Here is a 16377-nt window from a genome sequence, read left to right as displayed (position 1 = left end):
CATTTTTCCAGGATGCTTTTCTACCTCTAGTTCTCACATCAGGTATTAATTTAGGCAAAAAGAATATTAAATAAACCTACTTTTTGGAAATTTATCTTTTATTATTTGATTCTTCCTTAGCGGGTAGCAGAGCTCATTGAAACTGGAAAGACCGTTATGCAGAATTAAGAATGTAGAGAACAAGAAAAGATACTTTTTTAATCAGCTAGACTAATACCCAAGGCACCACCTCTGGGACAAGTCAATGTTTCTTTGAACTTCACTTACTAGAAATTAGGACGATGGGGCGAATAGCGAATAAATCAAATTTGTTCACTTTGGGAACTATGACATCGTGTTAGGATTATCTTGGATATATGGGGTATGTTTATTGCTTATAGATATCTATATTCGTATATATATATTCATTTATAGATTTTTTCATCATCCTAAACATAATTAAGACCTTTTCAAACGATACTTATAAAACCAGTAATTTTTGACACACAATCGAAGAGATTTGTGGATTGGTTTCACGTAAAGTGTAGCCGATGACTCCGGTGCCACCGTGTCGTACATAACTCTTTACCAGTTAGGATTTTAAATTTCCATGATATCTAGTTTGACACTACATTTACCGGCCTCGGTATCCCAATATATATTTTTTTAATCTGAGCCCTAGACGTTTTTGCATTTTAGTGGTTTTGGGCGATTTTTACCTTAAAATCTACATACTTTTTTTTAATTAGGAGCGACCTGATTTAATATTATATTTTTAGTTAGTACTGATCATTTCCGAACTACTCGCGGTTGCATTAAGAAATTTTATGGCCAATTCGCGGGACTCCACAACCCGCGTACGCACTGTTGTCATATTTGAATTTCGTGCCAATTGATACCGGCGCTATCTCATTTCAAAACCAGATAACTCGAAAAATAATTTCGATAAAATTCCTCTTAGGTTTATTAAGTTAATATACAAGATGATTGGAAATTTGTCCAAATTTAAATTTAATATATAAAATATAGTTAATACATCGGGAGGATTGTGTGTACTTAAATGTCCGTGACATCTTGTTACACATAATTGAGTAAACTAATTATAAACCCGGTTTTTTAATCATGGTCTGAAAGGGTGTAAATTCCTCTTAAATAAGTTACTACGATATCAATCTCATCTCTTATTTTCGAGCTTAATCCATCTCGTGTTCTCTCAAAATTCGTTCACTGATCTCATGATGACAGGAAAGTGCCCACCATTGTTTGGAAGTCAAACCATGGGCAAACTACTACAGGACTCGCAATTTCATACTAAGCTCCCATAGAGTATTTCTCTTCGAACTGTCGCGCTATTCGACTGGAGCGCTACCGTGCGGAATTCGCGAGAGTTAAAAATCTGGTACAAAATGGCGAGTATCTCCCTAGCCTGATTTACGAGTTTATAAATAATCTTTTTAGCTATGGCCCCGAAAAAATGTTATTTGAAGATAATGCCCATTTTCATGGAAAATTTAGCTTTACCAGTAATTAATAAAGTTAATATTACGTCTTGAGCTGTACTCTTTCTATTGAATATCCATTCGATATTATGTAATCCTTTTAGAAGATTCATTACGAAGGCTATTTTGTGCCTCCTCTAGTATTTTAACCGTTTCGCAAAGATTAGATTGAAATATATTCTCAAGAATATCTGATATTCAAACATTCTTATTATATTAGTTAATAAAATAGATTAGTATAACTTAACATGAAAATTCGGCGTCAATTTTACCTTTCAATAATCTAATCTCCAACTCGATGGACGCTGCCATCTTGTCCCAAATTTTTAACTTCAAAGAACTTCACTAGATGGCGCTGCCCGTCACGTAAAATTTCAACGCGACATTTGGAAGACGAAGTTTTATAGGCTTACATTACAAGTCCTGTAGTAGTTTGCCCATGGTCAAACAATACGGTCTTCACCGATTAGCTCACCAACATAAAATTCATTAGCTAGACCAAATTTTGGCGGGTTGCACCTTCCTTGAAACCTCTTGACCCCAAAGGTTTACTATAGTGTATTTGAGGAAATGTGATAAATTCGTGTGAAGTGACCTTTTGAAAAGAAAGCTTAAAAAGTGACCTACCTATTAATACAGTGAAATTGGGGATTTGCGATAAATTTATTTGAATAGAATACTAAAGCGCTTTTGTCAAAAACGATAGAAACGCAGGCAGTCGCGTATGAAGAGTATAGTGTGGAGGGCGGGCGTTTACTGTATACATGTAGTTATCAGGCCATCGAATAGAACAGCTGCGCTTCGGGGCGCAAATCGGTGTATACGTTTCATTTTGGCTTTGGCGGAAAGGTGACGTCGGGGGAGGGACGCGCACCAGTCGGCGATTCGTTGGAAGCGCTCAGTTCGTCGCGAGTCGAGAGAGATGCTGCAAGGAAGCGCGGGATTTCCAGCAAGGAGCGCGCGCTTTTTCTCCTAAACGCCTCGAATTTCGGCTTCTCCGTAATGCTCCTTATCGGAGAACGGCTCTTCGGCTCCACATGATTTCTCGGAGGGACCGCACGCCTCAGCATGGACTCGGACATCGCGCCTTTTCAGCGGATGAGCTGGATTTTACTTTTTGCCGTTCTGTCGATCCGACAATTCGCGTTCGTGACAGGTTAGTGCTTTCATTTTATCGCTATGCGCGCGTGGCAAACACCACTACCCGCTTCGTTAGTTGTTTTATCGCTCGCGACAAAAGTTCCAAATACCGGGTTATGGACCGACAATATTTGCTTCGTTTGCGCAAATATTTCAGAACTGTTTTAGCGTCATTTTTAAAATTTAGTCTATAAGCTGCGTTGTTATAATCCCAGGTTAAATAATGAATTTGGGGTCGGTAAAAGATTAATTCCCGAAAGGCTCAAGCGGGAAACAAGGTCGTGGTCGGGTCTGATCTCTGTTTTAAATACTCTACGATTAAGCAAACTTTTACCACAAATTACAATGCTATTTCAGTATCTTGGTAGCGTTATTCAATTTATCGTACGAAATATATTTATTAAATTAATATAATATATTCTGCAAAAAAAATTATATTTAAATTATGGTTTAAAATTTCGTTTGTTATAATTGATATTTACATATAAATATGCCTATATAAACTGTTAATTAGTCAATTTCTGATTCCAAAATGCCAAAGAATTAGTGGCACTTTTCCCTTAATTAATAAACAAAAGTGGCGTTCGACGTCTCTAAATTTTGTTTTAATTTTACTTAAATAATATTAGTGCTTTAATGCTAGTGTTAGTGTAATATTTAATATTCGATGATTAACACCCAATGAAAACCAAAGTATTTCACTAATTAATCTACGTAAATTATACGTAGGTGGTTATTTGCAAGAATAGGAAAAGGTCAAAATTCATAAGAACGTACTTTTCAAATTTAAAAGGTTAGCTGTTAATAAATAATTTACCTTTTACCAATGCTTAAAATACGTTGTTGCACAAAACTTTAAAACATTACACATCAATACTTAACATATCAGACATAGCAATAATATTTATATTTATTTATTTATTGGTATTAAGAAGGATGGTCAATTCTTTTTGCGAAATTATTTTGTCAATTATTGCCGATTTCCAATTGAGCAGAACGCTTTCGTTTCAGTGGCCTGTTTGTACGTTTACAGGTGGCGTTACAACATAAAATTACGAATATTTCAGAGTAATTTCATGGCGCACAGAGAATACCGACAATATAAAATCGATTATCCCTTATCATATAACCGTATGTTAGAACAAATGTGTATTATTTAATTATTATGTTCAGTGAAAACCCACATCTTTACCATTTTCTAACCAGAAAATTTCGGAGGACTAAAATCATAAAGATATATATACTAAATATTTTACTAGTAGCAAAATTATCTTTTCTTTTTTTTAACATCTTTTACACGTTACGCGTAACCTCCAATGCGTTTATTTGTATTAGAAACAGATTAACTAATTTATGTAATATATCCAAGTCGCTAGCTGACTTGGGCCTAAGGTGGTGCCTTGAATATTGGCCTAGCTGATTATTGTTATTATTCAACATCTGCGCTAATGCAAAAAAATACTGTTGACCATGTCAGGCGAGTTTTGGCAAGAAACAAAATATACACCTTGCTATATATTTAAAACGAAATTACTTAAATATCGTTTTTCTTTTCTATTGAAATTTAAAGCTATTGAAATTACAAATTATTCAGAGATAAATAACCTCGACATTTTTTGTGTGATAATTTACCAATAATATACCTTTGTGCTGTTAAATTTACAGTTATTGAGCCCAATATCCTAGAACTCTAGAAGGTTAAATTATAAACTGTTTTTTTCTTTACATTAGCATATATTAATTGATTGAATAACATCATGTAATACGATGAATATATTTTTAGGAAATAAGGAAACCTGTAATTTAAAATAAATTCGAAATTAAGTAAAAACGTAATTTAAAAATTACAGTAAATTAGGTAAAAACGTAATTTAAAAATTACAGTAAATTAGGTAAAAACGTAATTTAAAAATTACAGTAAATTAGGTAAACACGTAATTTAAAATCAAAGGAAATTAGGTAAACACGTAATTTGAAATAATAGGATATTAGTTAAAAATGTTATTTCAAACCATTATTATTGGCGATATTTATTTGACAACATTTTTCGACGCGTGTTCAGTTTCGAATGTGTAATAGATCGTTGTTTTTATTCCATGGCGAAAATCCAGGAAATAGATAGGTTGACCCAATTGGCGACTGGGAAGCGCAATCAAACTGGGAATCCCGGGTCTGGGACCAAAAAATTCATCACACACTTTGTTGAAACATACTAGTTCAGTATGGGTAGTGTAAATTCGCCTATTTATATTAAATCGTTAATTAAAATATTCTTTTATTTTATGCCATCCATACAGAAACTATTAAAGCAGAATATAAGATTAGAGTTAATACGTTTGATAAAATATTTTAAATGTAATTTAATCATAACTTAAATATCATTGGGACGACTACATGAACCAGCAAACGGCTTAGAAAACTTAATAATTAATATTTTTCTAGAATTTTTTAACACATTAAGCATTAATTAATTTTGATGTTATTTAGCATTTTCTATATCCGATAATCTTGTTTTAGAGTTTTAAATAATACATAGATTTATCATGTCATAGTCCAATTAAGATAGATGGATAGATGTATAAATACATTTTTAAATAACGGTGGTAAAAGATTATTTACTCCTTGTTTTCAAATATTTTTCTTCTACTGTTTATGTTAAGAACCGAGATAAAATGGGGACAAAAAGATGTTTTTTCTTGTTACTTAAACAATGAAAAACCTTCGACGTAATATTAATAACTTTAAACTCAATAATCGTTGACATTTTATGAAGCTTCAAAACGGGAAATCAATGATGTTTTTTGGCGATTTTTACTGACAGTATTCCCCAGAATATAATGTTATCTTAAATGAAATTCGTCATAAATTAGCCTCACAAATGATGACTTCCATGATCGGTGTTTTCAAATTCGATCAAATTAACTCATTAAATACGATGTCTACGTCGATACTTTGTTTCCATTTATTTTCACGTATTTCGACTGAAGTAGCAGACTTTAAAATATGACATAAAATTTGACCAACGATGATTAAATTTCGAAATACTTAAGTTTGTACATTTCTGCTCCAAGCCCAAGTTTCATTGAGTTACCTTAATCTGTTTTGGTTTTCATATTTAGTTAATTTATAAAATCTGTAACAACAGCCACCTCACGAAGGTAATCCTAATATTGAACGCTTCTTGTCCGCGTAATGTCTATTACTGATTTAGTTGTACGTACGTTGCTACACCTAGGATTTCAATCAAAATACTAAGCGTATAATTCAATTGGGTTTTGGATTTTCAATGGCACGGTAAAAACGTATTCACTTACTTGTAGCACACCAATGAAAACAAGAAGGACATAATTCAATTTCTTAGTATTGAGTTTTTAAATTGAAATGCTGTGAACAAATTTCTTTTTATAGAAAGGTACCAAATATGAAAAATAAGTGTATTTTCCCGCTAGGAGCACTGCAGACCACATACCGCGCACGATTGATTGCTTCTGCAACCTACATATATTCCCATGAAAGCTACATGTGTAACGCACGTGATTAAATAGAAATTGGATATTCGATAATTCCGAAAACACATTCAGAGGTGTACCGAGCCCGGGGGGCAGGGGCAGCAAACAATTTTTAAGTACCTTATCGCCAACGAAGTAAATATGTCAAATTTATATTTAAATAAATATAAATCATTCCCCCTATACGCCACTGAACACATTCGCAATATATAACTGGGAAATTTGTTAATTAGGCTTACAGATTAGATTTATGTCTAGTGACCGCGTCAACAATTAGACGTAGAGAGAGTTGATCAGTTTAACGGTTGTGTGATCATTTCATTACGCGGCTTGGATGAACCAAGGTATATCCGGTTAATATTTGTCTTTAAGACCGTTATACTTTAAGGACTTTAATTGTTTTTTTCGAAACTTCAATATTGGCTCAAACCATTTCCTAGTAAAACTAATACCGAAAACATAATATGGACTTGTAAGTACTCTTTAGGGAGGCCCATAAACTGGCCAGTACTGACTGGAATTTTAATTAATACTGGGAAAAAATTCCGAGTGCTATAAACAAGTATTCAGTTCCACCGGTCATAAAAATAACATTTATTATTTTTTATTCCGAAAAAAAACCGAACACGAAGAAAATATTTTTTTTCTATTATACATACATTAACCTAGGAGTTAAATTTCTTTTTTTTTCATTAATATATGTTTAAAATATATCTCGTTAGTAAAAATTAAACTTGAACCTAAAACTGAAATTTCTCACGGCATCAAATATCCAAATCTTTCTATGGGAAATTAAGATTAAGAAAATCATTGTAGACACATTACGCACCACAATAATTTTTTATAACGAGAGCCTGCGAAGATACCAAACGAATAGCATTAGCTATAACTGCAAATTAATACTTATTTCCAAAGATTTATGTTATATACTTCTGATAAGAACTAATATATTGTTTTTTCAAAAATATATCAAAAGCTTAGTTGAAAAGGAAAAAATATTTTCCGTTTAATGTCCAAGGTGCTGATTAAATGTTGATGATTCGTTAAAAACTTCACTAAATTTACTCCGAATATGAAAAGCTAAGCCTTACGAAACCGGTCAGAGGTCGGCGAAAGTTTCGTCTGCTAAGCAGTCATTTCGGTAATTTATAAAATAGGTTTGATTAGCAGACGAAAATCCAACAGGCTATGAGTTTCTCGCGTTAACCGTTACGTGGCTCTATGTTTTATGAAAATGCTAATTCAGCACACAAAAGAACTTTCCAAAATGTAAAAAAATATCTAAAAATAAAATATCTTAGCTATCTCTTTCTTTACAGAACATAATATCAAAATTGGAAAACAGAATCACGAAATGTTCTCAATAGATTTTTTTAACAAATTTATACATGTATATTTCAATTTTTATAGAGGTATTTTCTAAAAAACGATTCAATTAGTCCACGCAATCAATAATACCTTTAGCTTTAAAGACTGTGGAGGTTATACAATTTTCTATACATTGGCCTTAACATTTATTTGCTGCGCAGTTGCTCTACTTCTCAGTCAACACATACATACCGCGTACATGTTCTCTCCCACGTATTTCAATACCTTTTGTACATTGAAAAAAATGATTAAAAAATGCGTGAAAAAGATTTATACAGTGTGTTTCAAAAGGTTATGCAAAATTTTTAAGGAGTTGTAGGGGGGCTTGGTTTTGCGCTTGTTACAGCCTACTTCCAGGGGCTAGTAGGCCCCACTTTGAAGCTCTCTGGCGCTCTTGTAACTCATCGTAGGAAAATGGGTAAAAAACAGGCATACTTCTCAACTCACCCCCTACAACTCCTTAAAATTGTTGCATAACCTTTTGAAACACCCTGTAGATGCAACTTTTTTTAGTTTTAGGCAACTGTACCCTAAATTTTATTATTACGTTTCGAGATGTGCCATGATCAGAGCAGGAAGTCAGCAAGATAGGACTATTTAATTGCTGACGCCGGCGCGATACATCGTGCTAATTGAAACGTTCGAAGAGAAATCTGCTGTCAAGCTAACGTGTAATTAAAAATTCAACCTTTACCATGACGCTAACCATCGCGTAGAGACTAAACAAAATGGTCGCGGGTAAATGTAATGAAGGCAACTAAAATAAAGATAAATATGAAAATAAACAAGTCAGAGCCTTTATTCTGCTCCAAACCTTTTAGAAGGGACCTTTAAATTTTACCAATAATCAAACAATCATAAGTTCTTGTTTACCTAGTTTTAATTTTAAAAGGTTTCGTCTTATCCAACAGTTACTGTTCAAAGTTCCTCACTCCTATCCTGATCATAGAACAGGTAATTAAGAAGAGACATTTTTCGGTAAACGAAATTACGTTTCCTTCAATATTGAACTTCTTCTTAGAATCAGTCCTGGCGATTCTGAAATTCCGTTGACTTAAAACTATACTCATACTTTCAAGGTAATTTATCGATTAAAATGAAGCAATTTAATCTAAAATGTTAGAAATAGTTAAGATGTTACCAAATTATTTTAATTGTTATCACGATGTGAAACGCTTTCGAAATTTTATCATTCTAATAAATGAATAAATATTTTCTGAAAAATTAAGATTTTACTTAAATATGATACATTAAAATTACATCCTTACCGTATTAAAATAAAAATAATGTAATTTTTAAGTACCCTTTTGTTCAGTCAGTGTTTTCTTTTGAATTGAAGGCATATATTTCCACCATGTTTCAATTTCGTTTACCGAAAAATGTCTCTTCTTAATTACCTGTTCTATGATCAGGATAGGAGTGAGGAACTTTGAACAGTAACTGTTGGATAAGACGAAATCATTAAAAATTAAAACTAGGTAAACAAGAACTTATGACTGTTTGATAATAGGTAAAATTTAAAGGTCCCTTCTAGAAGGTTTGGAGCAGAATAAAGGCTTTGACTTGTTTATTTTCATATTTAACTTTATTTGGCCAAAAAGCTTTGGGTAAAGGCTACTTTATCTAAAACTGAAAAATTCCAAGTAATATAATAAATCACTAAATTATCTAGATTCAAACTGCCTTGTGTAATTTAGTATAATGCCACTTTCTCCTATATCACTACATATAGAGTGCTAGCACTTGATGCGTTTTTAAAAGTTAGTGACGTCACAGCCGTAGCTTCCGTAGTGGTTGTCATGAAAACTCGCGTTTTTTCTCTAACATTGGTGACGTCGCAGGGTTTCAAGCTGCTGGCACTCTATTTAAAGTCCTTGGACCCATTATCATACGGAAAAAAAGCAGTTTGATATATTAAATTACTTGGAATGTATCAGCTTTAGAGAAAGTAGCCACAACCCCAAACTTTCTCGCAAAATATTTATAAGAATGAAAAATTGAGGTACCCCAGCGCCGCCGAGTGAGGCGTATTAGAACGTATGTCTACGAGCGAGTAAATCGAAGAGAGATAATCACTCCAGACTATAGACTAAATATAATGTTGCTAGTACTACTCCAACTAGTAGATTATATAGTCTACAGTGTGACTAGGTCTCACTAGAAATTTTAATAGGCGCGAAGGTACAGCTGACACACTTTTGGGTCTTATGCTACATTTGCTCGGACCAAATAGATCTTCGAGTGAAAAATTAAATTAAATTAAATTAAATAACCAGAAAGTCCAACGGTAGACCGGTTCGTCCTATTTGGGACTCGTCAGTACCGTGCGGGAAAACTGGCTGGCGACTATAACACCGAATAGAGAAACTAAGCCTAAATATTAAAAATTTCAAAACGAGTTGCATAGCAACGGAAAGCCGAATAAGGGAAAGTGGTGGAGATTTGTATGTACGCAATGTTAAGTTAAAAGGAACCACCTATGGACTGCATTGCTTACAATGCAGTCCATAGGAGGTTCCTTTAAACTTAACATCACTTTATTTAGCAGAGTATATTTCCGGCGGAGGCGGACCAATCTTCGCCTTTGGTAGTGGTCGAAGGTAACAGTGATTTCATTAATAAAAATAATAATAATAATAATAATCAGATATGCTAATAACCAAGGCACCGGGAAAAAACCACTTTAACCAGTGGGGAGAGAACTTGCAAACTTCACGCAGAAGGAGTAGTTCCGAGTTTTCACCCAGCGCCCAAAGCTGGGATAGAACCAAGCTCCTCTTGCATATTTGGCTTATAATTTTTAGTGCATAATTCCATTGCAAACCTAACCTGTTACTAATAATAAGGTTATAGATGTATTATCTGTCCAGTTCTAAAATAAGGTTTTTCAAATCATTTAACATTGACACCGAAATTACGTTTTTCTACATGTAGTTCGACCTTTTCTCGAACTTAAAAACGTCTTATTAATTAATTTCAAATTGATTATTTCACGATTTATAATAATATAACTCAATAATATTTTCACAATAATCCAGCCCAATTACGCTTCAACTAATAACAAATTGAATGTAAAATTTGCAATTAAGTGGTAGAGGAAAGTGTAATCTATACGTGGAAATGTGTGGAATGTAACTGCACGACATATTCAATATTTGCATCACTATGTAAACAAAAATAACGTACTTTATATAGCTTTATAATCGACAGGTTAATCCACTCCTGGAAAACGTGAACAGGAGATGTTGTTGAAGGGTTGACTTCACTTTTTTCTGTAAAATCTAGTATTCTTTTTTCACTATAAAGGGGAGTCTCTTTCCAATTTTCAATCACTTCTTCCCACACGGAAAATTTCTTTTTCTGAAAGCAGGCTTAATTTCGTAGGGGAAGCGGAATTTGAGCTTTTTACGCGCTACTAGACATTTTTAAAATGGAGCTTGAGACTGTCCATTAATTATAAATTTACGAGTGTAATACATTTTGTACGAGTCAAAGTTTAGAAACCAAGCGTATAAGTAGCTTCGATGAAACTAACATAAACTGGTGCCCTAAGCTAAATTATAAAAATACATTTTTCCAATTACCTCGCGTGCTATGAAAACCTTTCCTATAAGAAACTCTATTTCGGAAACAACCGGTAAGACTTATTTTTTACATCGGTTCAAGCGTAAGTAAAATAATACCAATAAGTACGACAAATCGCAAAATGATCGCGGAACGGACGGAGTTTTTAGCCCTCTAAAACGTGTAGATTGTACGCAATACCAGATTTTTCTACGTGTTTTTGAGGGACAGCTTAAACTATCTATTGCACAATCAAGGTTAAATTTAGCACAGAGCCTCCTGGTGTCTAAAATAAGCTCAAGGCGAAATATACTACTGCCAAAGACGTTAATTTACTACTCTGCTCTGTTGCAAATCCAAGTCGGAGCTAAATGTATGGAGCTACTGACTCACGTGGCATGAAGGGCTTGCCAGAAGTGGCCACCATACTCCTTTATAAAACGGCCACCTGAAATTAGGGTATTAGAAGTCTCTAGATGATTTGGTCTAAGGTGGTGCCTTGGGTATTAGCTTAGCTGATTATTATTATAATGATTAGTGTCAGTGTCGAAAAAAGGGTTCGGAAATAAATTTAGCGGTAAAACGATAGTAAGTGTCATACTTACGGGTCTTACGTTACTTGTGGTTTACGATAAGGAATAGTTCAATTAACTGGGTTTGAACTCAATGGACGTCTTTTGAGACGGGTGTGATTGGAATTTTTCCAAGCTGGCAGTTTTTTCTCGCAAAGAATTTCATTTTCTGTGCGCGGTTGACGACGCCGGTCAGGGAAAGTGAAAGTGTACAAACATTTCCAAAGAAAACAGCTCTATACTTATACGGCAGCACGTTCTTGCCTATCCTTAAATAAATGGGAAAATATCCCACTGAAAAAAAGCGCAGTTTCCATTTTCTCTCCTGAAGATCGTCGAGCTGAATTCTCTCGGGGAAGAAATTCTATCAAATAGAACCGTAAGTGTCGTCTCCACAGGCTTCGTTCCAAAACAAATAACTAATTTTCTAAGTGATTATTACTTAATTACTTTTACAGACTGATATAACATGGTTTTAAATAATAATTTTAATTATTAAAAGCACCGTAAAACTAAATTTTTACGGTTAAAAGGATACTTATTCTGTGTGGGCGTTCACCATCCGAGACAAAAGTCTTGTGCTTTATTAGAGCCCCTCCTGACATTGATCTAGCTTTTTTAGGGCCCCTCCTGACGTTGCTCTAGCTTTTTTAAGGCCCCTCCTGACATTGCTCTAGCTTTTTAGGGCCCCTCTTGATATTGCTCTAGATTTTTAGGGCCCCTCTTGATATTGATCTAGATTTTTAGGGCCCCTCCTGGCATTGCTCTAGCTTTTAGGGCTCCTCCTGACATTGCTCTAGCTTTTTAAGGGACCCTCCTGACATTGATCTTGCTTCTTTTAGGGCCCCTTTACCTTTTTGGAAAGTTCTGGGCCCCTAGGCTTACGGAGGAAATCTAAACAAATTATTGGAAAAAAATTTTAATTTTTGTTTTAAATCTACAAATATGACAGAAGAAAACTACAAATTAAAGTACGCGAAAAGCCGGCCAAAATTACTTAATTAAGTAAAGAGTTAGCCTAATTTAAAATCACTTATTGTTATTTCGTATTTCTTTCAAAAGTGAAGTAACTCGACTTGTTTAGGTAGCGATCTATTCTACTCGTGTTACCTGCGAGCCCTGTAGATGTTTTCATGGTCACGCTGTAAAGAAGACCAAATATAAATTACGTAAATATTTAAATTAAATAAACGTTTGTGTCACAAAAATTACGATTTTTACCAAACTTTTGTCGCTACCAAAAACCATTAAGAAGACTTACGTTTATCTTGTTTCTTTAGTGCAGTTTCGAAAGAACATTCCAGTCATCAATTATACCGAAATATTTAAATAGTACCAATATTCGTTATTATATAATTGTCTGTTTTGAAATAAATTTACTCGTTGAATTTCTTGACGTATTTAGAATCGTAGTGGTTGTAACTTGGTAAAAGTACGTTTATAGAATCGGTAAATAATTAACACGTTTGGCCGTTTTGTAAGAAATGCAAAGATTTTTTATTTTGAACATCGTGAAGTTTCTACATTACTTATTACACAACTATAGAAACAAAAGACAGTTCAAGAACCTCTACATATATGTATTTTTATTACATACCAAATGGACTTTAATATTTAATTGAATAAACTTATTTATTTAAAATGTAGAGATATTAACCTTAACGAAATTAAAAAAAAACCACCATCATTCAGTAGAGAAAGCTAATTAAAGAAAATCTGGGCGCCTCGTCGTTTGGTTTAACAACCAACAAATCATTTCTTTCGACAAAGAAAACAATAGACCTTCTTTGATGTAACGTCCACTCGAGAGATAGCACATAATGCCCACGACGCCAAATCGACTTTTCTTTATTTTTGACCAAAAACAACATCTTAAGCTTTTGAAAACGGTCATAACGGCTTTTTGGCCGAATTACGGAGCTTGTAATTATTACGTTCCAAACCATTACTGGCATTAGCTTTTCTTATATGTTCAATCGTGACATAAGCGTATAATTTTCTTTTATTGTCAACTACTCTACAATTAATTTTTATTCCTTTTTGAGATATGTGTCCATCAAATAAAGTTCAATGAATGGAAAACATTATTCCGATTTAAACTATAATGAAATGAAATATGAAATAGTTTATTTAGAGTGTAAAGCAACAGTACAAAGGGTACCTACAAGGCGATACACTGAAATAGGGTTAACATAATAGTAACGTCAATATACATCAATATACAATATTTACAAGATGAGGCTGTGATTATGGCAACGATTTTAGTTTCAATATGTCCGAGATTCTACAAGAGAATATATCGATTTGTTCGTTGTATTTATTACATGTATCTTGGAATCTAGACATTGGAGAATCTAAGTTGGATTTGGCGAAAGTTTGTTTTTGCCTGGTGTCAATTATTGGGACGTGGAATTTAAGTGAATTCATGAGATCAATTGTGTAGATGTTGTTTAATGTATTTTTAAGAAAGATTAGTTCCCGTTTTTTGTTAAACGATTGTATCGTTTCCAGGCTTAAGTGGTTGCTTAAGTAGGAGAAACTGTAGGGCAGGTGTTTGAGGAAATTAGTGTGTGCTAACTCCAGGAATTTATGTTGCACGTTTTCGATCTTGCATATCAAGTAACTTGCACAGCCTCCCCAGGCGAGCATATCGTAGGTGAGCTTTGTTCTCACTAGGCTTAAGAAAAGTGTTTTGAAACAGTAGGCAGAATTTAGTTCCTTGGCTAACCGTAGGATTCCGTAGAGCGTCCGTCTGGTCCGTCCGACGACGTTCGCTACGTGTTCTCTAAAATAGAGTCCCGAGTCAAGGATAATGCCCAAGTCTTTTAAGTTGTTAGTGCGCAACACAGCCTTGTCATTTAAGGTGTAATTACTCATAAGTTTGTTGGTTTTGCGTGTAAAGGTAGTAGCCAGGCTTTTATTTTCGTTTATAATAAGATTATTTTTAGTGCACCAAATATTAATTTTGTTAAGGTCGTTTTGAAGGTTGTTGCTGTCATTTCGAGCTATAATAGTATTGTAAATTTTGTTGTCATCTGCGAATTGTATAATTTTGGAATGTTGTAGAACGCATGGTAAGTCGTTAGCATATATGTTGTAAAGTAGTGGGCCTAATGAGCTGCCCTGGGGTACACCGCAGGCTGAAGGGAAAGAGATATTGGTGACAGTGCCGTTGCATTTCATTACGTTAGTGCGGCCGCTTAGATAGTCTTTAAGCCAGTCAGAGGCCATGCCCACCATACCGTATTTTTGCAATTTGTGGATCAAAAGAGGGTGGGAAACCCTATCGAAGGCTTTCGACAGATCGATCGAGATGACGTCGACCTGACCACGATTTGCGACTTGTGGCATAACATCATTTAGAAATGAGATGTGATTGGTTTCCACTGATCTTGATTTTACAAATCCGTGCTGACTGTCTGCAAGATTTGGTTTAAACCAGTTGTACAGAATGGTTTGCATTACCGAATCAAGCACTTTGGCGAAGCAGCAAAGTAACGAGATGGGGCGGTAGTTCTTCACATCGCCTGCGAACCCACTTTTGTAAACCGGAGTCACGACGACTGACTTCCACAACATGGGAAATTTTCCCGTGGTAAAAGATACGTTAAAAATGTGGAGTAGTATTGGCACTAGAATGTCTTCGCAACCCTTGATGATAAACATAGGAATGTTATCAACTCCGGTGGATTTGGTAAGTTTTAATTTTTTTATAGCTAGACGAATATTTGTTTCACTGACCTTGACGCGGTTGAGGGTGCCTTGGGAGACCTCGGGGCATGCATACGGGTAGTTGCTGACGTCAGTTAGAGTGTCTGAAGCAATGTTTGCAAAGTTTCTAGAGAATTCCTGTGCTAAGGTGGTTGGGTCAGAGGTTATTGTTGAGTCGACCGCAATCGAGATTGGAGGTGACTGGTTCTTCGTTCTATTGTTGACAAAATTCCAGAGCGACTTAGGGTTTAGTAGCGCTTGTTCGTATGTTGATTGAGCTTGTTCTTTTCTAGCTATTGCAAGTAAGAGTTTGGCTTCTTTTCGGAGGGCTTCATATTTGTTTCTGTCATCAGGACAGTCTAGTCGTTTAGTTTTGCGGTGATAGTAATCTTTTTTTTTTTAGAGTTTGAATCAAATCGGCAGGGTACCAATGAGGATACCTAGAATTTCTTTTAGGTTTTGATTTGGGAATGTGTCTTGTCATTGACTTCTGAACACGATCAGTTAGGAGCTCTACGCACTTGTCAACATCCTGTGAGCTATAGAGTTCTGACCAATCCATAGACGCTAAGTCTCTATACAGTTTTTCATAGTCACCGCGACGGTAGTTGAAGTTAGCATCAGTACGTGGTGCTGAGCAATGAATGTCACTATGGTAGGTTGCAATAATTGGTGGATGATATGGGTCAATCGAAACTAGGGGACTAGGGGCTAAGCTGGATGTCACAAGATTGTTGTTGACTAGAATGAGATCAAGTACGTTCCCCTTAGAATTCTGAACCGAATTTAGTTGTGAAAGATTACATTCCGCGCAGAAGTCAATAACTGCTTGTGCTTTCGTGCGAACATTGGGATAGCAATCAATGTTGGAGTTGGTTGACCAGTTAACTCCAGGGACGTTAAAGTCACCAAGAATTAACAGGTCGTCACGAATATCGTTGAGTTTAGATGATAAAAGTGTAATATTGTTAATGAGTTCGACAGGAGTTAGTTTGGGTGAGAAATAGAGATTACCCACTATTAGTGTGGCTTCGT

The 16377-nt window shown here is 34.8% G+C and overlaps 1 protein-coding gene across 1 annotated transcript in view; it reads left to right on the top strand.

Moving 5' to 3' along the window:
- The first annotated feature begins 2421 nt into the window (after positions 1 to 2421).
- Positions 2422 to 16377, top strand: part of Ret (protein kinase receptor Ret oncogene) — a 76762-nt gene continuing 62806 nt past the window's right edge. Inside the window, exon 1 of the mRNA XM_090179287.1 lies at positions 2422 to 2634. Coding sequence (XP_090035413.1) covers positions 2547 to 2634 — 88 coding nt within the window. The 5' untranslated portion in view covers positions 2422 to 2546. The remainder of the gene's footprint in view (positions 2635 to 16377) is intronic.

This window comes from Leiobunum rupestre, chromosome 6, assembly GCF_980474605.1.
Source record: "Leiobunum rupestre chromosome 6, qqLeiRupe1.1.hap1, whole genome shotgun sequence".
In the NCBI taxonomy this organism is placed as follows: Eukaryota; Metazoa; Arthropoda; class Arachnida; order Opiliones; family Sclerosomatidae; genus Leiobunum; species Leiobunum rupestre.
This window is presented reverse-complemented; position numbering and strand designations above follow the sequence as displayed.